General features: G+C 36.1%; 1 protein-coding gene across 4 annotated transcripts in view; it reads left to right on the forward strand.

The window, feature by feature from the left end:
• SCLT1 (sodium channel and clathrin linker 1) overlaps window positions 1–26,009 on the forward strand; it is a 46,138-nt gene extending 20,129 nt beyond the window's left edge. For 2 of the 4 annotated variants that reach the window (XM_075501087.1, XM_075501088.1), the window contains exons 13-22: window positions 705–882; window positions 4,351–4,449; window positions 6,127–6,198; window positions 7,148–7,222; window positions 7,729–7,874; window positions 8,769–8,961; window positions 10,319–10,515; window positions 21,764–21,842; window positions 22,927–23,022; window positions 25,793–26,009. In XM_075501087.1, the coding sequence (XP_075357202.1) occupies window positions 705–882; window positions 4,351–4,449; window positions 6,127–6,198; window positions 7,148–7,222; window positions 7,729–7,874; window positions 8,769–8,961; window positions 10,319–10,515; window positions 21,764–21,842; window positions 22,927–23,022; window positions 25,793–25,855 (1,198 nt within the window). In that variant the 3' untranslated portion in view covers window positions 25,856–26,009. The remainder of the gene's footprint in view (window positions 1–704; window positions 883–4,350; window positions 4,450–6,126; window positions 6,199–7,147; window positions 7,223–7,728; window positions 7,875–8,768; window positions 8,962–10,318; window positions 10,516–21,763; window positions 21,843–22,926; window positions 23,023–25,792) is intronic. The other 2 variants (XM_075501089.1, XR_012775652.1) reach the window with 2 other exon arrangements.
• The last annotated feature ends 216 nt before the right edge of the window (window positions 26,010–26,225 follow it).

Here is a 26,225-nt window from a genome sequence, read left to right on the forward strand (position 1 = left end):
TGTCTTAAGGAATTAGCTAGTTTTATTTTCCGTAGGTTTTTGGTTCTACAAAAATTGTGCTTTGGTTCTACAAAAATAGAGTGGTTGGCTTTGTATGTTTTATTACAAACATGTTGGAAAGTAAAAAAGCATGGCTGCTTGAAAAGTGCTCACTATGGCGATTTAGAACCGTACACTTTATTGAACCAGCAGCACTTGTGGAACTTTCTGAGATTTTTTTGAGGATACCTCTGAGACTCTCTTGCCCTTTCTTGTGCCTGCCAATTCTGACAATCATAATTAAACAATAAGAATTTCTGAGCTGTTGTAAAATTACCAGTGGTTTTCTTGTTCTAATGGTATAGCTGCAACTTCATTGCCTACATCCAATTATTCCATTTCCTCCACAGAGGAAAACTTTATTCCTTCTGGGGCTGTTCTATTCTGTTTTAATATAGAACATTTTCAGTGATGTATCCCAGGACAGCAACATTCTTCTAAGGATCTTCTGAGATTAGATATCTGAGTTAACTCCTTTAATTCTGTTTCTTTCTAGGACTTGATGAATATTAAACTCAAAGACTCTGTCCAAAAACAAGCAGAAAACCAGGAATGCAGTTTTGGCAACTTACGAATAAATACTTCCTATTAGTTTAGTTTGAAAGAATTAGTGTCTTAATTAAGCATCTTATTGTTAAATGAGTAAAATTATGACTGTCTTGTAGATTACGTGTTACTGTCCAAGACGCTGAACAGCTGAGAACAGAAAAAGCAGCCCTGGAGAAACAAATTAGAGAGCTTCAGACAAAGTATGCTAATCTAGAAAGGGAGAAGTATGATGCTGTTGCGAAAGTCCAAGATTGCATACAGCTCTTAGAAGAAGCTAACCTACAAAAAAGTCAGGTAAGGCAATGGATGAAGATATTTCTTAGATATTAGAATACTTTCATCACTTACAGTTGTGAAGTGCCTGATTATGTATTCTTACAGGCATACATGCATACACAACCAAGCTGCTTTTATGTCTGTTGTACTAAAATTAGTAACGTGTAAGATAGCAAACTGTGATATCACCATACATTACTTAGACTTATCATATGGTATAAATTTCAAAGAGTATGTTGAGTGCCTGGATAAAGGTGATCTAAGTGATAATACTGTACCTGAACTTGAATTTTCAAAAATTTTTGACAGAGTTCCTCATCAAATACTTATAAACAAATTGGGCTATCAGAATAAAAAGGAAAGTCCTGTTATGAATTTATAACTTATTAATGGTTAGGAAAGAAGAGCTAAAACTAGAGGGACTTTTTTGTTATATGATGGACATAGGTCACCAAGAGAGTGAGTTCTGTGTTCAGATCTTAATTATTCATAAGAAATCTGGAAAAGTGACTGAGTAATGAGTGGGTGAATTCTGCAGCCAGGAAAAAATTGCAAAGGCATTTATTAGTGTATTATAAAATGGCAAAGAAATTCAAATGTGCCATACTGGGTGCTGAATTTAGTCTTACCAGTCAAAAAACGAGGTGTGGATGTCTCTCAAGAATACGTTCACGCAATCCTCAGTGGTGCTTGATACAATCAATAGAATGTTCAGAATGAGAGTTAAAAATAAAGATGCCTTTAAACATAGTGCACCTTCATGTGCCATTTTGATCAGCCCATTTCAAGCAAGACATAGGAGAATTAGGAAAGTGCAGGAGGAATCAACAAAGAAAACTAGATGTGGAGAGGCCTTAAAACAAATTTTTATATACAATATGTGATTAAACTGTCATAGGATGATGTATGTGTATGCCAAAAGTATACATTTGAAAACAGTCAAATTCATGACAGGACAATCCACCAAAACTTCCTAAAGATCAGGGTCTAATCCAGCAAGTCTTGATGTGCCTATTGATCAAAGCAAATAGTCACCCTGTTTTCCCAGTCCTTAACTTTCCTGAAGTATCTGCTGTTTGCCCCTTTAGGAGATAGGGTACAGGGCTTGATAAACTTTTGCCTACTATGGGCTCTTGTGCTTTAATGCTAAGCTTCAGTTCAAGTCAGGCTTTTAGAAATCTAATGAATTGTGTTTGCTGGCAAGACAGAACTTCAATGCACATCTGATGACTAGCCATCAATAAGTGAAACCCAGTTTAGTTCATGTCTGTGGGAATAAATGGAGAATCTTAGAACTGATTCTATGTGGGCTAACATGTTGAACTGTTGAGCGGTTAAGGAGATAAATGCTCCCTTTTAGTCTGAAGTTGCTTTTCAAACTTGAGGAGCTCCTGAGTATCTAAACTAGCTTTTTACTTTTAACTTTTGGAATATTAAAGTTAGTGTTGCTCCTGCTGATTTCAGTTCTGTTTCAAAGGAGACAGATCTGCCTCCTTTTTTCTGACAGAAAAGGGAACTGACTTCTTTAAAGAGATCCTGCTACCTTCTGGCCTGCTTCTAGAATAGATTAAAATATTGACAAAGCTTAGGGTTGTGGTCATTACAGCAGTTAAACTTCTGTGATTCTTCTTGTTATACAAAAGAGGATTATCATCTTGTTATAGTCGTTCTTCCCATATATTTATAGTCATTTAGGAAACCCTTTGGTGGCATCTTTTAATAATTTCCTCATAACTTTCTGCATCTCATTTGCTTTATGAACTGATCTTCTACAATTCCCTTTACCTGTTAGGTTCTGGTTCAGAAAGGGATGAAAAATGAAATTTTACATCCTCCAGCTCTTGATGGCCACCTTTGGACTTGTCAGTTCCTTTTTCTTAGTAAAGTATTTTGATCCTTAACAGCATTCCCCTACAGCCTGATAGTGGGCAGAATATGAAGAATGAAAGGTAAAAATAAAATCTTTTTTTTTTTTCAGAGTTTAAAAACCAGAAAACACACTTTCATTTGAAAATTACTGGTAAGGAGTATAAATCACATTTCCAGTCTGCTAAATATTAGTACATCAGAGCAGTGTTAGAACACCATTTTTCATCCAAAAGTAGTTCAGGAGATCGTTTGATGCCACTTGCTACGAACTCACATGAAGATGACAGAAAGCAGTGGCCCAGTAAAAATTATTGTGATGTAGATTGCATCTCTAAGACAGTAACTGAACAGTTACAGATAAATAAGTGGCTTGTTATAAGTAACAGTTTAGAGTAATGCCGTAGTAAGAATAAACTGGAATTTGCAGACACTTGTTAATTTACTGCTCTGGCTAAAAAATCCTGAATTTTTCAAACTGGGAAGTTTATTAATGAACATGATAAAAAAATGCAGCATAGTACACATATCGGTTAAGTCTTTGTGTCTTAAACTGTGGCCATAGAGGTTTCTCCCTGCTCTGTAAGAGATTGAGGGGTGGGAGTAACAGGCTATCATAATAGTGCTGCTTCTGTTATGTTAACGTTATAAAGCACACAAAGCTAAGCTTACAAAAAGACATCAGAAGAATTTTAAAAGAGTAGTTTGAGAAATAAAATACAAAGTTGAATTGAATGGGAGCAGTAAAAGAGAGTATGACCGATGAAGTGGCCTGTTATTGCCTGAAGTGAGTAACCTTCTATGGGCTTGAATTTATATCATCCAATAGGGACATTTTTATGTCTGTCTCCCTTTATGCATCTACATATTCTCTGTGTACCACCTAGGATTTTTCATCACGCCCATCAAGAGTTCTATAATCTTTTCAGACCAGTATCTCCTATTGTAATTTAACATCAGTAGCTTTCTTGCATCCTCTGGAAGAAGGGTTCCTTGCTACACCTTTTTCTGTAACTCTCGCCATTCTTTTATGCTAAAGAGCTGTTTGGTTCATTGTTACCCACCATGAAAGGGACTGCATACACATTTCTTAGTTGCTTATAAATTTTTTTCCTTCACTTTTAGTTTTCTGAGAGATGAGTAATTTAGGATATCAACCACAAAAAATGTTTTGCTGTATGTAGGACTTATACATGTATGTGTGTATACAGGTACTCAGTTTCCCAACAGAGAACTTTCTATGCGTCATTGTTGGCATTTTTTTATTACAAATCCTGGCCCTAGATGAGAACACTGGAGAGTAGCCTTAACTTCTGGTCTGAGTTCCTATGCTTTCTTCTGTATAATTCCATGCCTGGCCAAAATCTGAATGTCCCAATAGAAACAGGCATCTACTGACACGAAGTTTTTGCGTGGTTCTGATTTACAAGAATGTGCATTTAGTGCAAAATGTTCTCACTGTTCTTGTTTTCTTGTTGAGTCTCCGTGTCAGCTACTCCAAAGTAAAAAGGAGAAAAGGTTTTTTGAACAGTGACTGTGTGTGGTTTCTTCTCTCAGTGCTAGATACTGTGTCACCACTGAATATTATCAGTAGTATTTCAAGTTGTTATTTTTTTCTAGGCACTCTTTGCAGAGAAACAAAAGGAAGAGGAAATCAAAAAACTGAAAGATGAAATGTCTCAACTTGCAGAAGATACTGCTGCAAGAATTAGAAAGGCAGTAAGTTATGATGTTTAGAAAGAATGGGAAGATTTTTTGGTTTTCCTCAGCATGAAAAGCTATTGATGGTGCATGGGCATCATGAGCAGTTTTCTTACAAGTGTTTTGATAATATAGGTAGCAAGGCAGCATGCTGACAGTACTGTACTCTTCAGCTTTGTTATCTGGACATATATTTTTTCGAACTAAATTATATTCTTCAATCTCTGAAGAACCAGAAGTGTTGATGTCTGTGCAGACACTGGTATAGAGAAGGCTGCACTGTGAAGATGTAAAGAATGGCACTTCGATTTCGGAGATTCTGTTCAGTAGCACATCAACAGACGAGTGTTGTATTGGTATCAAGGTATTTAATTTGTGATACGTGGCCTCATCTTGGAAGTTGCTGATGGAAGGTTATCATGTACGTTCAGATGATAGGACCTGTTGAAAGTTATACTGTCATTTTTTTTGGCATCTCAGTACTTAAAATATTTCCCTATTTAGGCAAGTAAGACTCTTCTACCAAGCCCAGCTAACAATCAAAAGGCTCAATATCACAGCACACTTAGAAATCAGAATTTGGTAGAAAAATTACTAAAAAAATGTTGTAGTCTTGTTATGATATTTGTTATTGTTATGAGCAGCTGAAAAATTGAAGCACTTCTGATAAAAGACGAGTAACAAAATTAATTTTCTCCATGTTATGTGCCATTTGCGGTTAAAATGCAGACTAATCTACCTGGAGGTTCTCAGTAATTATCTGCATGTCAAAGAGACTTGCTTTGTTTTAAGACAAACTCCAGAGGAAATAAAGGCTTGTTACAGGCATGTGTTGGCAATGTCTTTTGTTGCAAGTGGACAACAGTGTAAAGCAATTACTTGTTTGTAAGTTTTCAGCAGTGTAATTGATTTTGCCTCCTTTCGCTTTCTTCACTATGACACAATGTGCATATGTACTGTATAGGGATTAAAGGATTCTTTTTCTTTCCAATCCTTTCATTTCAAGAGGTTTCAGGAATGTACTGCCTACATTTTCAGAGCCTTTAATGAGGATAGAGATGGTTTGTGCCTTGTTTGGTGGTTACCTGAAAGAATCATAAAAATTGTGTGGATTACTTAAAACTGCGATATTTAATGTCCTACATGATTTGGAGAAGATGCAAGAGCTAAAGAGCAACTAGGATAAGCACTCCTGTTGTGACAATGATTTACTAATCAGAATTTAGAAATTTAGAAATGTCCTATTTCTTATTTTGAAATTATCTCAGTAAAAGTGAATCTATCAAAAGCATAAAAAGTAAAATTTTAAACTGTGAGTTGTCGTGTTTCTCCAGGTATTAACAAATACTTCTTTCATTACGTGATCTAAAAGTATGTTACACAAATTGCAAATAACTTGCACCTAATAGACACCAGCTTTCCTGATAGTCTTATTGTTCTTTTTGTAAGGCCTTGTTGTGACGATGAAAAGGCCTTTCTGCTTTTTTTTCTAAACACCCTTAGTTAAAGCAGTATGGATTGATAATAAACACTCTTTCTAACATTTATGTAGTAAGATTTGTCAGTTATTGCAGTCCCATGTATTTCCGTATTTATATACATGCACCACATATAGACAATATACATATATAAAAACAGGATGGAAAAACAGTTCATGGGATTAATTTTTTCATTTTACTTTGGTTTTGATCACAGGTAGACTCTGCAAAGAAGCAATACAACGTGCAGATTTCTCGACTAACAGAAGAACTTTCAGCTCTTCAGATGGTATGGTGTAGATTGATTAAAGTATTTTTGATAGCAAAACATTTGAGACTTCTAGTTTTTGTTTATCAAGTAAAATACTAAATTCAGGTAAAAGTAAGTCAAGTAAAATATGATTGATGGATAATTGTCTAGGACTATGCTTTATTACTGTATAGCACTTTACATCCTCCATGTCTCCAGACATTAGTGCAACATACTGTGTCTTTCGTGTTACTTGACAAAAGCGACTGTGTGGAGTGTCTTTAACAGTCAGTGCAGGGATTCAGATTTAGGTGTAAGGGATATTTGCTTTGAAAATTAATTTTTAATGTGAAGATTTGCCTTATGTGTATGCAATCATATCTTACTTCTGCTGAGAATCTTGCTTGGCTCTGCATGAAATAATACAGTTCTGCAAATCCATGCATTACTTTGTGTAAGTTTATTCCTTGAGTTATGCATATTCTTATCATAGTTCACAAGCATCTTGACAGTGAGAGTCTGTGCTCTAGAAAACATTTCCCATGTGACGGCTTTTCTTAAGTATCCCTGTTTCTTTCAGGGATAAATAAAGCATGGAAGGCTGAGTATTGCATATCTATAGTTGGGTATGTATGTGAAAGTTGATAAAGTATGCTAAGAGAAAGTCTGTTTATCACAGTCATCATATTCTTGAACGAACCAGGAACTTGTAACAAATTATGTAGGAGACCAAAAGAGCTCAGTGCATACGCACCTATTTATGGATTAAATTTATCAAGAAAACGTTTCATTTTACATGTCTTAGTCTGTATAGTGAATTAGACTGATCCTATAGAGAAAATAATGAGCAGGTAAATATAATCAAATGCATACATACCAGCAGCAAGAATTACATTTACAATGGCTGAGTTTTGGCTTTGGCACTTCTTGAATTTTTATTTCAAGTTATTTTTTATTAGTTTTATTTAAAAATGACTTTTTAAAATAGGAATGTGGAGAAAAACAGGGTCAAATTGAACGAGCCATTAGAGAAAAGAGAGCAGTGGAAGAAGAACTTGAAAAGGTAAGGCAATTGCATGCATTTTTACATCACGTTTAAGATCTCTTTTCAGAAGGAAAAGATATATTGATTTTTCCTATTTCTCGTGGGGTTTTTGTTCCCTTAATTTTCTTCTTTTATTTTTTTAGTAGATTTTCTTAATTGTAAATTTTCATGTGAATATTTTAATGTGTTTTTTTTAATCCAGAAAGCGTTTTAAAGCTGTAATACTAAACTGAAAAAGAGGGTTCTTTGAAAAGTGTAAAAAGTAAAAGGAGAGATGTTTGACATAATCAGAAAGAACGCTGGTATATATTCTGGTTAAACTTAAGCTCAAGAGACAGAAAACTAAATTAATGCCAGATCTTTGAAAACTTTTTTTCCAAGTAGCAGCAACAATGATAGAAATTGAGTTTTGTTTTAAATCACTGGAAAATAGGACAGAATAAGGAGTAGCCTCCTTGTCAGTACTACACTGCCAATCATCAGTGCAAGGTAAAGGTGATCTTACATGTAAGTTTATTCTTCAGATTTACAGGGAAGACAGAGGCCATGAATCTGACAATAGAAAACTGGAGCAACTGCATCAGAAATATTTACTTGCAGAAACTACAAAAGGTGACCTTCAGCTAAGTCTACAGACAACACAAAATAAACTGAAACAACTGGAAATGAAGTAAGTAATGGATGTTACAGAGATTGGAATGGAAAACAATGGAAATTATTTCTGACTAATTAAATTGTTGGTTATGTGTTAGGTTTTTGTCACGTCTTCTTAACCGGTAGCAGGAACAGTATCAAGATACCACAGTTCTGAAGCAAGGGCAATTATGAATCACTGTAAAAGAATTAAAGGCAATAACGTGCTATAGAATGAAAGATTTTCTTTACAAGATGAGAACTGCAAGCAGTTGTTTGACAAAAAATGAAAACAGGAGTATATTATTTGGAATCTTACTGCATTTTTAAATACTATGAAATACTCAGGCAGAATTTATTACTTTATAAATTGATCTACAGTGCGGTATCTCCTAGTACCTGCAGAACACTATGTTTACATAGCATACTGAATTTCAGGTCTGCATTCAGAGCTAATAGACATTATTGCAGTTCCAATAATACAATGGTAAAAGTACAATATGGTACACGTTTTTAGACCAGGTTGTTGGTTTCAGCATAAAAAGGGTAGGATTCTCTGGAAGCTTCAGTCATTTCTGTACTCTGATGATCGTAAATCCTGTCACTTCACCAGAGCAATCCTCAGTTGGGAATCTGGAAATGTTATAAAAATGAAAATCTTCTGTTTCACATTGTCATTTTACTGAGATTGCTACAATGTTAGATTGGGTTTATGAATTCCATCATCTTGATAAAATTCTTTGCCGACCTGGGCATAGTTCTAGCTGTCAAGCCCATTAAACATGCTGAGCTGATACCAACTTTCAGGAAGAAACAGGGGAACAGCTGTACTGGGTCAGACCAAAAATCTGGCCCAATATATATTTATTTTTCCTCTAGTACGGTAGTTGTTCAACTCTTGAGTTCCAACAAGACTTTTCTTCTCTTTCAGCTCTGAGGAAGAGAAATCTCGTTGCCAGGAAGTTATCTCTAAATTGCAAAGCATTCTGGATTCAGAAAGAGAAAAGAGCACCTTTGTCAGTGAACAAAGGCTAAAACTTCAGCAAGAGAATGAACAATTGCAAAAAGAAATGGAGGGCTTGAGAAAACTGGCCATAGAGGCTCAACAAAAAGCTAAAATAAAGGTATGGTTTATATGTTATTTTTATTTTAATGTAAGACTGATATTTCCTTAATAAGGCAGCAGTTCTAAGAGAAACTCATTGAAGGTTTAAATTAAGGATGAAAGTTTCAGTGATGCTTCCTGGTTTCTGCATAAAGTAATTTTGTTGTAGCGTTGTGTGTCCTCAGAATCTATTGGGTAACTCAATCTCTGCTAATTAAATTGTATTTTAATATGTATTAAATTCTGCTTGATAAGAAGATCCCAAATGTTCTTTGCTTTTTATAAGATGAATAGATTCAATAATCACATATTCTCCTTCAAGTGATTTCAATTATTCCAGTTCCAGATCTTCATTTATCTACTGTCTGCAGTGCGTTAGGAATCTCTGTATGACTTTCAGTCCAGAGTGTTCCTCTACTTGTATGTCCACCATGTTGTCAGAGCAGTGTGTAAATCATAAATAATTTAATAGTGTGATTGTCAAACATTGGTTCTGTATTTTCTGGACAGAGAACATTCTTCTAAATGAATAGCTGCAAACAAGATAATTAGCTGAAAGATGGATGTTCTCTTTGAACGTGTTCCATTAAATGCACCTGAACAGCCTGCAGCAGATTCATGGTACCTTTGGCTTCTGGAGGGAGTAACAGCTTTGATCCTTGATGTGCTTTCTAAACATATAAAGCTGGTACTTTCCCCTCTGCTCTTACCTCCAGGAGTGTAAAGATATTGAAAAGGGATCTAAGAATCTGCAGCAATGAAGATTACTTCAGTAAGCAGTTTTACAAGTTCTGAATGGGGACCATCTCAAATCCGGTTTCTCCTTTGCACCACAAGATAAAGGAAGCAGTCAAATTAAACAGGAAATCTTGTTTCAACTCCAGAACCCGTTGGTCAAACGTAGTTTAAAAACAAAGGATCAGAGTCTTGTAACAGATAGGTAGTGGTTATAAAGTATATACCAGATCTTTGTCTCATTTTTAATCAGACAGGCTTCCATTATCGTCACAGATAAGATTTATTGCTTGCTTTCATTTTCCTCTGATGTACAAAGGATTTTAGATGCAGTTAAGAAACTCCTAACACATTTTAGCTAGATGAAAAAGAAAGAACATGTTTCTGTGGAGAAAACACAAGGGAGAAGGATAAAGATTATTTACAAAAATAAGCATACACAGCTCATTATCCTTTATTGTCAGTTGTACTATTTGCTTAAATTGGCTTTGGGAACATGTATCTATTTGAGCATATAATTACAAGTTTAATTATTGTATGTTACATGCTTTCAACAAATGTTTATAAATTTAATTCAAATGTTGTAGGAAAAAAAGTAAAAAGTGAGAGACTTGATTGTACCCGATTTGTATTTTTTCTAGATAAGCACAATGGAGCATGAGCATGCTGTGAAAGAACACGGATATGAAGCTCGACTTAAGGAAATGGAAGACACCAGTCAAAAGTCTACTGCTGAACTTAGACGTCTGTTAGTAGCTCAGCAAAAAGCAACAAATCGGTGGAAAGAAGAAACAAAAAATCTTACTGAAACTACCGAAGCCAGGATCAGTAAGCTAAAGTAAGTGCAATTTTGTTCCTCTTCTGGAACCTGTTACAGTTTTAGTTACTGGTTGGTGTATGGCAGTAGACCTGTGGTGAAAAGCCATGAAGAGCAAACCATCGAGACTACATGATGTGCTTCCAGCAAAATAAGAATGTTCTAAAGAGAACTTTTGATGCTCTTTGTGAAGTTAGCACTGCAGTAAAAATTTCACATCTTCTTGATGTGTGTGAATTTTGTAATGACAAAAAGTAAATGGAATATATTACTTTTAATTTTCTCTTTCAAGATATAGCATGCTCAATTTAGAGAATTTTAGCTTTGGATTATGAAAACTTCTATATTTATAGCTATTCGGAACCGTCACCATAAAATCAGTTGTGGAGTGAGTCTCCAGACTTCTAAAATAAGCTGAAAAAAACCTATTGGGACGTATATCTAATGTTCTTTTCTGAGCAGTTGCTGTCATAAATGAGGATACAAATGAGTTGCGTGATTGCCCTAAGCAAAAATATGATATAGACTTTACTTTTCTCTGAATTCATACAGGTTGCCAGGTAACTAGCTGATACCTGTATTCCCAGCACAGAATATAAGAATATTTTCAGTTTTGAAAGGGCATAATAACAAGGGCATCTCACACAACAGACACAGATACAGATTACATATCATTCCTAGATGCTGGGAATACAAGCACCTATGGTGCCTGTGAGCCTATATAGAGAACAGACATCAACTGGTTTAGAGAAGACAGTGGTGTTATTGGAAATGAGTGAGTAGAGAAGGAAGTATCCCAATGAGAAATTAGCCATTTGCAAGTTATGTCTGAAATAAATTCTACAAACTTATCTTTGTTTTACATGCGTACTGCTATAGATAGTGTTTGCTTCTACTTGGATGTTAATAGCCATTTAAAAATGGTAAGAATCCACACTGATCAGTTTATGAAATAAGCAGATATGGCATCTACATTCATCTTGGTTTTCCTTTTCAGTGTGTGGACACATTGCACAGTGTTAAAATGTAAATTAATTGATAGTGGATGTGTGGCGTCTTTCCTTTTCTGGTATTGCCTTCCTCCACCTCAGCTTCCTCGCATGTCTTGTGTTTGGCTGGCAAGTAACAGCCACTGTGGCTAGTTGCAAGCTGACGCACTCACTCACTCACTCACTCTGGTTCCAGCTAGCTGGTGCTTGTAGGAGGCCAAGTTTTAAATGGGCTTTCTCTCAACAGAGGCAAAGATACATGTTTGCCTCGTGCTTTATTTGATTTCTAAGCTCAGGAAACTGCCAGTTAGATCAAGTAGACTATAAATTACAGATTAAATTAGCCTGATATTTTTATAGAACTTCTTAGAAGTTTATGCCCTCAAGATCTCTTCCTCTTCAAAATTGGTTGAAAATTGGAGGAGACTGACTGACTGACTGGTAGACAGTAACTTCTAAACTAGGAAGCCTGATTTCATAAGTCTCATTTCTTTACAATTGAAACGGTTAGAGAAGAATGTAATATTGCATATATCATTATATTTTAGGAAGTGCATTCAGTGGGTTTTAGAAGAAAAATTCAGGGTATGCAGCTCTGTTAATTTGAGAAATTTGAAATGACCCTTTAACTGTAGTCACTTAAAGCACAGGATGCACTCATGTATAGTTCTTTGCTCAGATTGATTTTAGAAGTCGCTTACTATCATGTTAACAAGGAAGCAAAGCTTCTGCCCTATTAAAATTGGAAACCTGTGAATTGTAGCTTTTATTTCCTTTGGAGTGATCTTTAGATTTTTCATGTTTTATTATTATAGTGGTTTACATATTCTCAGCTCGAACCATAGTATTTCTAGTATCTTATGCAATTTTTGGCGTCACAATTTTTTTAAGCATAGCTTGACATTTCTTAGTTGTCAGAATGCCAACGGTGTGAGTGGAATTAGAACCCAAGTTTCTAAACCCAAGCAAGGAAAATAACTTCCTGAAAATGTTGCCTGGAACAAATCTACCCTACCACTACTCTGACTTGGTTTTCCATCTTTTTTAGAGAAGTATGTGTATTTGACCTCCAGTGAACTTTGCAAAGAGCAGTCTTGTATGTAGTAGGTCTTCCCTTTGAAACTAGTTTCATTCCTCTTTCAAGTGACACAGTGTCTATCATGACTAGTTGTACTTACTGTCTGTCCAAATGGAGGAATGCTATGAGTTCCATCCTGCTTGAGATACAAGAATGATTGAGAAAACATTTATTGATGACCTTTCTGTTTCACTAGCAGCTCCACTGATCTGCTTTCCATTTTTTCAAGTGCTCCTTTTCTGAGTTTTTAGGACACTTTGTAGTAGTAGTGGAGTTTTACTTATGATAACTAGTTCAGTTTAAGTTTTTCAGATAGTTGAAAATCATACTAAATCCAATTAGAGATAACATGCTTGGCCATTTTTAAGTCAAGTCCTACATAATCACTCTGGTCATTTTTACCTCTAAATAAACAGTTTGGGGTTTTTTACCTTATCTGTCCAGATATAGGCTGGCTTTATTTTGCCTTAAAATATACTGCATTTTGCAAAGATTACTCAACAGTTCTTTAAAAAGCCAAAAAGTCTCTTTCAGAAGACATCACAGTCTTGAGCACATCTACGAGACACTGGGAGCTGTGCTTATTCACTGACAGTTTTAGCGGTATAGCTTCACTCTACGTAATTAGCTGGGTCTTACTGATGCTTTTTTGACATCTCTCGTAAATGCAGTAACTAGAGAAGAAATCTATTTTGTAGTGGTTTTTTGTAAAGTAAATTTAAGCTGTTAAACTTGTACTTTATTTTCTCTAAAGGAAACTACAAAAACTCTCACAGTTGAGCATCTAGGTTCATAACTAGATCCTGAATGTAGTTCAGCAACTGCCAATTAAAAGGGAAAAATTGCAGACTTCCAAAACAAGTTGTCTGTGAAACAGCTGCTTTCCTTCTTAAAGCTTTAATGTTAAGTGTTAAAATGTTGTTACAGTGGACCAAAAGCTGTAGACCTTATTTATCTGCAGGAAAATGCTGACATAGAAAATGTAACAGACATGAGAGGAAGTCTGCTTTGTGAATCTGTATGAAAAATAGGTAGTACATTTTGAAAATGTCCTTGTTTATGTGAGAGACTGCCTATGTGGCATCATCTGGAAAACTCCTGCAATAATTTAACATCCTGTATCAGAGAATACCGTCTGATGAGCAGAATAGAAAAAATGTTCATCTCATATTAAAAATTGTAAGCCTACACTAAGTCCACATGATTCTCTGTGACTTCAGTAGATATCTTGATGCAAGTCCCAAAGCAAAGTCAATTACTTTTTAAGATGATTTCATAGGTGATGCTTTTACATACTGTATAAGCTAGAAGCAGAAGTTTTTATCAGACATTTGCTCTACCTAACAAGGAAGCTGGCAATAGAAACAAGTTTGTTCTCTGCTAGAAGGTTGTAATTTAAACTGACATGAGGAATTTCATAATTAAATCTGTGCAGTGATGCTCTGCTATTACGGTGACAAGTGGCTATAACAGCACCTATAAGTATTATCTAGAAAATTTAAAACCAGCTTATTTTTCACGTTATATGCATTACCAGATACCTAGCTATATAGTGCAGAATGCAGTTGGTATGAAAATTAGCTCCTGAGTTACACAGTAGTAGTTATTCAATGCAAAGTCCTTGCTTATATTATAAATGAATAATTATCATATTTATTTTAATCTTATCACAATAACATTTTGAGTAAATATTTTGAGTGCAAGTACAGAATGGCAAATCACTTCTTACTTTGTTGTGAACGAAAATAAAGTTGCTGATTATTTAAAAAGCAAAATAGTTTTGCAGCAAATGCATTTGTCACGGAAATAGCAGCAAGACCGCTAAATAATAGACCGATACTGGGTAAGCAGGATCTATTGAATTAAAGGTTCTGTCTGAAAGTCCCCTTGAGGCTAATGCAGGAAATGGTATCACCAAGCCTTATAGCGGGGTCCAAGTAAAAGGCCGATGTTCACCCAACTTTCCTATGTACATACATTTTTAAGTTTATGTGGTTTTGAGAGGGTTAGTTAAGCTGTGAGCTCGTAAGAAAAACTTCGTCTCTTCCTTAGAATCTTCATCTTGTCATGACTGGGCAGCAAGACTATGAACTTAGATTAAGATATCAACGTACCCTTGTTGGATTTAAATAGAGAGCTCTCCAAGTTTAGCAGCATATCATGGTTATTTAGTGTATTTTGAGGACAGTCTGAGACATTCCTTGCACTTCATGAAGTTACTGTTTGATGTATCTGATTCATGTAAATATGTGAGCAAATACAGAGATTGTGTTGGTGACATGTAGCAGAATTTCAGTTTTTAATAAGAATTCTTACTCTTGCAGCATAGTAATGTGCTTTATAAGTGAATGTTTTTCAGGAAGTTATAAACTTCCTAACAAAGTCATATCCATGTATACTGGGGAGGTAGTTTACATGAAAGCATTTTATATTGCATTTCACCAGAAGTTTGCTGTTAGTGCAGCTCTCGTAAGCATTGAGTCAGTGTCCCATTTGTTAGTGTAGGTGTTTCCCATTCCTTTGCCTTAAATTCATGATCTGTTGCTGTTTTTCAGTTCTAGCCTCATTACCTTCATTTTCCATGTGAAGGTGTCTGAAACATTTTGGCTTCTTTACTAACTTCCCAGCAGCAGCTGCTAACTTTTCCATATTCTGTGCTGCTCATTTGTCATCTTTTAAGTCTGCAGTGTTTTGTTTGTGAGGTGTAATACATATGCATAAAGGAAGCATTAAATAAATATTTTTAAGGAATGAAGCAACATCAGTGAACGTTAGGTGATTTTTAATTTTAAAAAAAATTAAGAAGGAAAAGTAAATTTTGCAACCTGTAACAGTACAGCAGAGTGATGATTTTTTAAATAATGTGAGAATCTAGTAGATCAGTTGATCAGTAGATAAATTGATACTTTCAGGCTTCATTGAAAATTATTCTGCACTTTCTTGGACATTTGGGTCTCAGTTCAAGTTACACATGTAATCGTTACCTATAAAACTGAACTTGGAATTAAAAACCAGTGCTGAAACAGTAGGCAATGCATTGAGTACTTGTAGACTAAATTCCACCATTTTCTTCGTAAAAATACATTACAGTCTTCATTTATGAGAAGAGTTTTCTTCCATCTAAGCATCTTAAGATGCTGTACGCTTTTAGAAGGATTTATTGGTAGTAGACCTCACCTTCACCTTGCAAGAGGGCAAGGAACCAGTTTTGTTTCAATATACTAGTGCCAAAAGTCAATCTTGAAGGTAACTATGAAGGTCAGTGCTTCTTGCAACACAGGTCACTGTTCCAAATAAAAACATTGCTCTTGGCAGCATGACTAACAGACTCATGACCAGTGTTTATTCTCTTTATTCCTGCAAAACGTCTAGTCTGGCAGACTATGAAAGGAAGCTGTTCTGACTTTTGATTGCGTCCATTTTAGATGTACTTTGAGTTCTAATGACATTTACTGGTGAACTTAGACAGCAAATATTTACAATTATAAAATAGTTATGCAAACGAATGATTACCATTAAAGGTTGTAAAAAAGCGGCATAGCGCTCATATTTAAAGATGAGTTGTCCCAAGGCTTTTCTATTGAATTTAGGTTGCTTCTTTCTTGAGAATGTGTATGTATATAAAAAATTAATTTAATCTATATCTGTTTATATGTGTTTATAAACACATAGAAAAACTATCACCCTCAGATTAAGTTTGGGGGAATTTTATATTTTAAATTAAGGTGAATTTAATGCTTCTTAAAGACCTGTACTGGGTTTGGCTAGGATGGAGTTAATTTTCTTTATAGCAGCCTGTATGGTGCCGTGTTTTAGATTTATGATCAAAATAGCGTTGATAATACAGCAGTGTTTTAGCTGTTGCTGAACAGTGCTAATACAGCATCAAGGCCTTCTCTGTTTCTCACCCTGCCGCCCCAGCGAGTAGGCTGGCAGTGGGCAAGAAGTTGGGAGGGGACGCAGCCACGACAGCTGACCCCAACTGACCAAAGGGATATTCCACACCATACGACGTCATGTTCACCAATAAAACTGGGTGGAAGTTCTTCCAAAGTAGCTGTCGTTTGGATACGGGCAGGGCATTGGTCTGCTGGTGATGAGTGATTACTTTTGCATCAATTTTTTTTTTCCCTGTCACTTATTAAACTGTCTTTCTCTTGACCCATGAGTTTTTTTCACACCTGTACCCTTCTGGTTCTCTCCCCCTTTCCTCTTAGGGGGAGTGAGCGAGCAACTGGGTGGGGGCTTACCTGCCAGCTGCGTCAGTCCACCTCAAGACTGAAAGACAGATGTGGCTTTTGAGGCGGAAATGTGCATTAACACTTAGTTTTAGTTGAATTGGTTTGGTTACTTGCTGTGTTTCAACAGGCTTGCATTTTGACAGTTGCATCTCTGCTAGGGCCTGACATTGAACCTCCAATTCAGTTCTGACCAGGAATAATCAGTAGAATTAAGTGAACTTCTGAGAGGCAAAAAGTTATCTTTCACATTCTTTATAGGGGTTTAAATGGAAAATAGTAAGGAGAGAAGTATAGAAGTTCTATAAACCTAGCAAACTTACTTCTAAAGGTAATTTTTTTCATAACACAAAAAGAGCTTTTAAGTCTTGGTGAATAATTTAACTATTATATGTTCATTAATTTAGTAACTGACACTTACTTGAGTTTCTATTTGATTTTTTTTCTCCCCCTATATCTGGAATTGTTTAAGTAACTTAAATAACCAAATCGGGAATTAGGTTTAATGTTTAAAAAGTTATTTTGATCTTCAGTGTCACTTCTCCACAAATTTGTGTGGAATTTGATAAGAAATAGAAGCAATCCATGTTGTTGTTGCTGTTGTTGCTGATCCACAGGGTGTAGATCAGTGTCAGTTTGAATGTCCCAAAGCTACAAGGGACTTAGGTGATCCGCCTTTGACAGCTGTGGTAAAATAATACTATCAAGTGCGTCCAGCTTCTTTTACATTTCTTGTCTTCATTTGAAAGAATTTACTTTTGAGAGAAATGAGGAATACATACACATATTTTTAAAGGCTCTTGCTTTCACTGAAGAATTATAATCTAGAAAAACAGTTCCTATGCCCATATTTTGCGGGAAGAGATTGGCTAGGACTGTTCTTACTACCTTATAGCATTGTGTATAAAGCTATATAGTCCTTCAGGCTTAAACTGAGAAGAATAAATGACAGCAGAGAGAGAAAGTGAAATCAGCAATACCAAAGGAACATTTAGGAAATTTGTAAATTGGAAGGAAACAAACTTCAGTAATAACAGAATACGGGATAGGCTGAGAAGGGGTGAGAGAGAACGTTCTGACAACAGAATTTAAGGAAAAACAGGGTAATCAGATCTGCCAGCATTTACTAAAAGAAAATAAAGTGAAAGACAGTATGTAGGTTTAAAAAACAAGGGCAGATTATTCATTCATTCCATAAAGTCCACCTTCACTGGTCTGTACTTTTGTTAACTAGGTTAAACAAATAAATAAAAAAGAAGTCGTAATACAAGTAGTAATAGATGGTTAATCCCTTCTAATTGGCATATCAGTATTTCTCAGAGATTTTTATGTTCTAATCCTGAGAATGAAGAAGAGAATTGGGGTAAATTGAGAAAGAATTTGGCAGATAACCAGGGGATATACATAAACCCTTACCAGACTCCTCACCAGTCGCCAGCACCAAGAGGGTGTTTTGTTGAACCTGATTCGGGACCAGGGATCAGAACAGGATTCACACTGATAGGCCAAGCGTCATATTTAATCAAATGACTGAATTATCCACAGAATGCCCTTCAGTGGAGTAGATCTTGAAAGCTGCAGATGGGAAAAAGGTAGATCTTGAAAGCTGCAGATGGGAAAAAGGTAGATCTTGTAACGTGAAAACTTTACAGGAAATTGACAGTTCTCTCAACTTTGCTATGAATATTACTTTGGTCTGTTAGACATGTGGATGACTGCTCAGTTAAGGTACAGTTTAGCCTGAGTAGGGGTAGTAATAGGTATATGCAAGTCTGTTCTCTTTTTAGAAATATAAACTGAATCTACAAAACAAACAGTGCATGAGACAATGTATAAATGTTGGCTTAAATTATAAAAGAGGGTAAGTACTTTAGAAGTTACTTCCATGTAACAATGCATTTGAGGAGCTTTAAAAATCTTAACTCTTTAATAAAAAAAGTAATAAAATTTAATACTGATACATAGTATGAACAAATTGGTAAATTAATAATCTTAACCATCTGCCACTGTTGTCTAGTAGTAAGATGTAACTTTGGGGGGGGGAAATAAAAAATATTTGTTGTAACATAGACCCATTATATTTGAACAATTATACTGAATGGCTTCATTTTTTTAATATTCACTTGAATTATAGTCAGTACTTACAAAAAGGGAATCCTTGCCATATTGTTTTTAAATACTTTGCTTAGCTTCAGTCATCTGATTGCAGCTATTTTGGGTGTCTTTGTTCCAGTTTCTGCTTCTGAAACATTTCTGTGTCATAGTTAGAGTCCCTGACTCATTGGTAGCCGTGTGTGTGTTGGAGTTCTCAGTTCTGTCTTTTCTATAATTGAAAAGAATCTGCTGCTGAAGAATGACCTGTTTTGGTGCCTGTGTATGAAGTGTTGGCCAGGACTGCCTTCTCCTTCTCCCTACGTCCTGTACAGTACATTGAGTGAATTGCACAGCATCTTGAGATGAAGAAGTTTCCTCCATTTCTAAAACATTATTCTTGGCTGCACTTCTGTAATGTTTGGCAGCCATAGCTGCTTATTTTAAGATGTTCATTAAAGAAAAAAATTAACAGGATGAGAGACAGCTGCAGGTACTGGCAGTATACAAAATTCATAATTACTAAGAGTAACTGAAGCATATTATAGTATAATTCAACCGAAAAAACAGCTGGCACATGCTATATTTGTCATATGAGAGCTTTGCAGAACGTACTTGCTACAGCTGGCGGATTTATCACCCGTCTGCCAAAATGCAAAAAGCTCACCTTTTGTTTCCTACTCACTTAACAAAGACAATATGGAGTAGGGACTGATTTGATTATTCAGCAGTTGGGGTTACTGCTCAATTTTAATATTAAAATCTCATGATGTGTGTTTGGGGGAGGGTTAACAATCAGAATGAATCGACTGTCTAGCTCAATAGCCATTACGTTTCCTTACGCTTACAAGGTTAAACTGTTTTCCTTAAATACCTGTTCAGCGTGACCTAATTATAAAGATAATTTCTTGATATACAGCTGTATATGAGCATGTAAACTCTGTTTATGGCCTGTGCTGCTAAGAATGCTAATTCCACACCTCAGTACAAGTATAGGAGACGGATTGTTTTCAGTAACGAAGAATTTTTAATTTAGAAAATGAATCTATTTGGATAGTCTTCTAAGATGACTTAAGATTAAAGATGGTTTGTCAGAATTTAAGAATTTCCTTATTTTCAAAGCCTTTTTTACTAGCGTAGTTAAGCTTGAACATAAGCAGTCTACACATTGTAAGGAGTAGCGTTTGAATAGTTTTTTAGGGAGTTTATTTTGAAAGGTATGTAGGAAAAGATACTACAGGAATTGTATAAAATCTCTGTTTTGCTAATAAAACGGTTTATAAAAACTGAACTTTCAAAACACAGCTGTTCATCAGGGCTCCTGTATTGAAAACGCTTCATCTTGATGCTTGATACTGATTACAGAGGACAAATTGCAATAATAGTATTAACATACTATCTTGATCTTGCAATTTTAATCCATCTTTAATTCTTATTTTATATAAAAATGTTCACATGTGGTAACACAGGTATAATCTATGTATAATTTAAACTGTTTAACATTGTTTAACAATCTGCCTGTGTACTCTCATTTTTATAGCAGCTAGTCAAAAGATGTGGAACTGTTTTTATGATACCTACCTGGGATTGGCTAAAGGGGTTGGTTGAGAACAAGGGGGTGGAATCTACCAGCCAGGTACACCCGCAACCTTATGTTAACAGATATATTGCAACCTGGCATTTCAAGTGCCATGTAGCAGTTTTCAGTCAAACTTTTACAAAATACTAAGTCTAAAAGTTTTTAAGAGCAAATTATTGTTAAGAACTAAATGCCATCACTAAAATAGCAGAGACTTTTTAAGATGAAGATCTGAGGTTAAGGTATCTCCTACCTTACCTCCATTCCCCCAGAAAGAATAAAGGCTTTAGCTTCCATTACAGTGCAATGTAGTTTCAGTAATAGGCAGAGCACCTAAAGGTTAGGTATCAGCTTTCGGAGCATTGTCAGTGTGCTACATATTCATGAAGGTGATTCCGTTTCACCATGCTTTCAACTTGGGAAAGGAAGGTAAAGTGAGAATAGATTTGAAAATTCTTCACAAATATGTTTGAACCGCAACGTAGAAGGTGAAACTGGTGGCAAGAATCTCGATCACACCATTTTTTGTGATGGCTGTTGCTAGTGGCATTGAGACTGGTCAAAGGTTAGAGCAGCTCGTTTAGTTTTGCATCTTCCTCTGGCTAAAATTACCAAAGTTCAGAGATTTTTCCGTCTTTGGTCATCCCTCTTCTTCAGTGGCTTGCGATGACAGGAGGCAAGAATTGTTTCCTTTGAGCACCAACTCAAAGATGTCTACCATAACCCAGCTATTTTTTGTCTTCAATACTATACAAATTCAGGATCACTAAAACTCATTCAGTATAAAAGTAGAAGACCACTTTGAAGAAGGTGGCATTTTCCTCATGAAGTGTTACATTGTTGTCTGTCTCACAAGTATAGAATGATTTGGTTTTAGGTACTTCAAAGCACCTTCAAAAATGTCCACATTGAAGTCTGGTTATGGGACGCTAATGAGAATCTAAATACTGAATGCACTGTGCAAATGCAACTTACATTTATAGCATATTTGATAACATGCCTGCAAAATAAGATTCAATAAACAGAAAAAACCCCTGTAAAATGTCGAATGCTCTTGACAAAGTCCTGTTGATTCGAACAAATACATCTTATTCCTCTGCCATTATAGTTTTGAATACACATCATGAAGGAAGTGCTAGCTGTGTAGTGCTTTTGAAATCAATGTTTTAAGAGCAGCGCTGTAGTTAAAAATACACCATAAGCCCCTACAATGCAAGGAAGTACCTATGCAATTATATTCCGATAACTGATGCACAACTGTGTGCTAATCAGCATCTTCTCTTCTGATTAACAGAAGTGAGCTGAGTCAACAAAAACTTCGTAGCCAGGAGCTCATTTCTCAGCTGGAAATGGCAAATGAAAAGGTAACTGAGGTAAGATAATGACTGATATGACAAGTACTTTCAGTTACAACCTGATGCACACACACTAGGATCTTAACAGAAACCTATGTACATGAGTTATGTTGCTGGTTTAGAAAAAATTAAAGATTTTCGATAGGAGTAGTCGTAGCTGGAAAACCCCGTTGTTTGTGCTGACTAACATGTTCAAATGGCAGGAAGACAAATTAACTTTACTCTCAAATTACAAGAAAAGGTAAAGGAGAGATCATCTTTCAAGGTTACTAATCTAGCACTTTAGACAATTGAGGAGATGTTTCTGAAGTCACTTATGCGTATGTATGCATACCTCTAAAAAGGAGTAGGCATTGCGTTATGGATAATGTAGCGTATGCAGAGATATCAAATTCTCAGCATACTATGTGTATAGTAGAATTGACACTGTATGTGCATATATGCATATAGATAAAAGCATTATCTATTAAAGGTTAAGGGCAGGGTTGTTTTGGAAGGTGCATTGTTCAATAATTAATGGCCACTTTAGAAAAGAGCTATCCTGTCAATCTCATAAATCTGGGATAATATCCAGTTCTATCTAAGATAAGTCATTCTGTGTTGTTTTTTGTAGCGCTGTATTATTTAGAGGAGAAAAATGGGGCTGATGCGAGAATAGATTTCTGTAAGTAAAGGATGGTTAAGAAAGACTTTATACATGCCCTTTGACGAAGAGAACAGAAGAAATCTGTGGCAAGATTATAATGTCATTTGTATTATCTAGTATATTCTTTTTCCCTTTGAGTATAGCTAAAACATTTACATTGTAAGATTGTGTAAATTAAATTACCTGGATTAAAATGTCAGCTTTTATGCATCTTACTTCAAGATGGTGAAATGAGTAAAACTTCCTCTGCAGATTACTCTGATTGGAAAAGTCATATGATGTCATATTTGAGCTGGAAATTCTCTATAATGTGTCAGCAGTATGTCTTCAGTCTTATTGTAAGTGGTAAACAGTTCCGCTTCTTAAGTTCCTCATGTTTTAAGCTTTTTCCCTACAGTATGTATGGATCCAGTAAAAAGAACTTTGCATTTGTAATGAGATATTTCATTTACACAGGATGAAAAATTAATGATGGAATATCGAGAATACATCAACAGGCTTCAAAGGCGACTGAGCCAGGCAGAACAGAGGGCAGCTACAGCATCTCAAAAGGTACAAAACAAGAAACATGTTATCTAAGTGCATTAAAAAAAACCACTTAATATTACAAAAATACTCACTTTGTATCATTCCTGAGGCAGAGGTGATCATTTATGTGCATTATTACTAATACAATTTTAACAACAAGCTTGTATTTTGGATGTGTCATCACAAAACTGATACATATCCAATTAAATGCCACCTTCTGACAGGATGCTTAAGTGACAGTATAGATTTGTTTATGGAAACAAATTTCATGCAAATTAAACTGGTGTGGTTCAAAATGTGTGAATGAAGGGGTGTGATCATTTCCATCTTCAGAAATGGCAGCGAGTTAACAGAGGAAAAAAAACTTCTTAAGTAACTGCAGCTCCTGTTTACATAAAGCAGGCTTTTGTAGCTTGGTGTAACCTACTGCAGCAGTCACAAACGATGGCTTCACGTGATAAAGAGCTAATGCTGTGCTGATTCCTACACCTGTCTCCTGGGCAGTCTCATTTAAAACGAAGCATGTCTTGAGTTGATGGCTAGAGAACTGCCTTTGTAAAAACTGCTAGGCAGCATACCCGTTTTGTGGGAAGTCTGTTCATGGGGTTTTTTCAGCCAAGTAAGTTCCCTGGTCTAATTCGTTGTGTGGCTGCACAAAGAGCATGGGGAAACGGTGTGCTGTGGTTGCAGGACAGAATTGATAGTGTGGACCTGTTTAGTGTTCATCAGATTGCAACCTTGAGTCATGTGAACTCCCAAAGTCGTTAACTTCTTGTCTGTCCACCTTCATTTTCATTAGTGGCCTCCAGTAGCTGTGTCCCCAAAGATTGTTGGAGAAGTACACCCCACTGCAGTTAGCAGCAGTTACATGTAACAGACACCCTAAGTCCTGTAACGTCAAAAATTCTGAAAATTGTGCAGACAGAATAGGAAATACTTGTTTTTTTCCAGGCCACGGGAAGGGGGGGAAGGAAGGGATGGTGTATGTACCTTGCTACCATAGCAGACATGCCTAGTACATGTTTCAGTGATTCTGAAAACTTCAGACAAGGCGTGTCTGCTAGAGCCATTTATATGCCCAAGACCTCCTTGTACACCATTGTGATCACTTAATTAGCTGAATTGTTGCTGCCTTCTTTTTCCAGTTCTCTTACAACTCAGGTCCAACTTTGAGCAGTACTATTCAATATTTCTAGACATTAGGGATACTGGGAGGAAAGGTCGTCTTCTCTTCAGAGAGAGAAACTTCAGGCTTTATATGTCTAAACCCCGTGCTACCTATAATTCTGTATTTTCTCTGCTGGGCAGTAGGTGGGGTTTTTTCCATCCAGCATTCTTTTTTCCATACTATTCAAGCTATACATCTTGAAGCGAATCCCATGGGGGGTTTGTACACTGGGTTCACTTCTTTGCCAAGGAAATTTGTTGCTTAAGTTGGTCTCCTATTAAGTAAAGGTAGTCTTTCTGCCTCCTCATTTTTTACAGTGATTTAGGAAACCCATTTGCAAATTACAGCTTTTTAATATGGGTGATCCCATGTGAGTTGTAGAGAGGAAATGTTTGGTTGATCTAAATTGTCCAGTTAGGACAAAGGGCTTTTTTTTTCCCAACAGCAGTGAATAAACGGGTATAGCTGCCAAGCTATCGTACCATAAGCTGTGTTTCCTGGCTGTAAATGCTCTCTGTCATGATGAGGTCTACCCAGCTGGTGAAGATTTGCTCTGAAAGAGTGATTTTTTTTTTTTTTTTTTTTTTTTACCTTCTGGTTGTTATATGGATCTGTTCAGCTCTAATACTTCTGAGGTGCTGTCTTCCCTTAAAAAAAGAGATGGTCACATCGCCTTTCAAGGGAGTAAATTCCTGGCCTCAGTGCCCATATAGGAAGAGGTCTTGCTGTTCCTGAAAACATCGATAAGTAACTGTTCCTCACCAGTCTCCCTCTGAAAGGTAACAAAGAGATTTGATAAGGTGTTTAGCAGCTAAATTGTCATCCAGATCTTATTGCCAGTCTTCAGAACTGCCTTGCCCTCTTCAGGCTTGGCAGGGGTTACTGCTGTCAGGCATGGCTTCTTGTAGTGACTTCAGAACTTACGTGCCAAGCCCCCTCCTCTCCCCACCCCCACCACCCCCACCCCCAAAAAAAGACCTACCAACGCTGTTCCCGCGAAAGGCTGGAAAAAGCGGTCTCCAGTACTGCTACAAGAACGTCCGCTCTTCTGAATCTGAAGAAACAAGGTGTTTATTCTCCTCTAGCTCTCAGAAGACTGAATGCTCATGTGTGTGCTTCCTCAGATTCAGAATGGTAACTCTTCGCTGTATTCTGAATCTGTAGGTTGAGGGCTACTTTCTGACTTAATAGTGTATTCTCATTACATTATCCAGCTTACTTGTAAAATTAAATCAAATATAAGCTAGAGCTGGACTATTAGGGAGTCTAGAAATTACATTTTTATTGTCATTAGTTCAATGACTATAAATCTTTGCTTACTATTAAATAATAGTAATTCAGTAAGAAATGTAAAAAACACAGGATAATGTTTGCATAGGTTTGAAATGTGTGTGTTCTATGTAGATGTCTTTAAAGTGTATTCCTGCTACCTAATCTTTCATCATCTTGAATTCTTTGGGATCCGAAATAAGACAAAAGCAGTAGTCATCTGTAGAGTGCACTGTAAATTCTACTTATCTGTGCTTGTTCCTTCTCCTTCATGACACTTTCCGTATTGAAGTTCTGCTGCTACTTTGATCTTACAAAAACTTATATAGGAAACTATCTGCTTGTTTCTAATTACAGCTCAGCCTGGTAACTACGCAGAAGAAAAAAGCTGCTTCCCTGAAGGATCTGGAAAATATTTAAACATATGTATTGTTCATTCACACCATGTTGGAGTTACGAAGATTGCTGGAGAAACTTCATATTGGAGCATTGAAGTCAAATGCGTAGCGAGGCTTGTAAAACTTAGATAAACATTTTCTGTTTTATTCAGGTAAGAAAGGGGGTGGATGAAGATACTGTATCTGTATACATAGTAAAGATTGGAAGAAGACTGCAAAATGATGTAATTAAAGTCCTTTAATGTAGCAGATGAAACAATCTGATACAGTGCTGTGGCATACTGGTCTTTTTTGGTCTAAAAAACAGCAGCTCCAACTATGCCAAGATTGTGTACAGGGAATAGATTACATTATCCTGAAATTCATCAACAGCTTTGCTCACGTACAGTTGA

The sequence above is a fragment of the Mycteria americana genome, chromosome 4 (assembly GCF_035582795.1).
Source record: "Mycteria americana isolate JAX WOST 10 ecotype Jacksonville Zoo and Gardens chromosome 4, USCA_MyAme_1.0, whole genome shotgun sequence".
Classification (NCBI taxonomy): Eukaryota; Metazoa; Chordata; class Aves; order Ciconiiformes; family Ciconiidae; genus Mycteria; species Mycteria americana.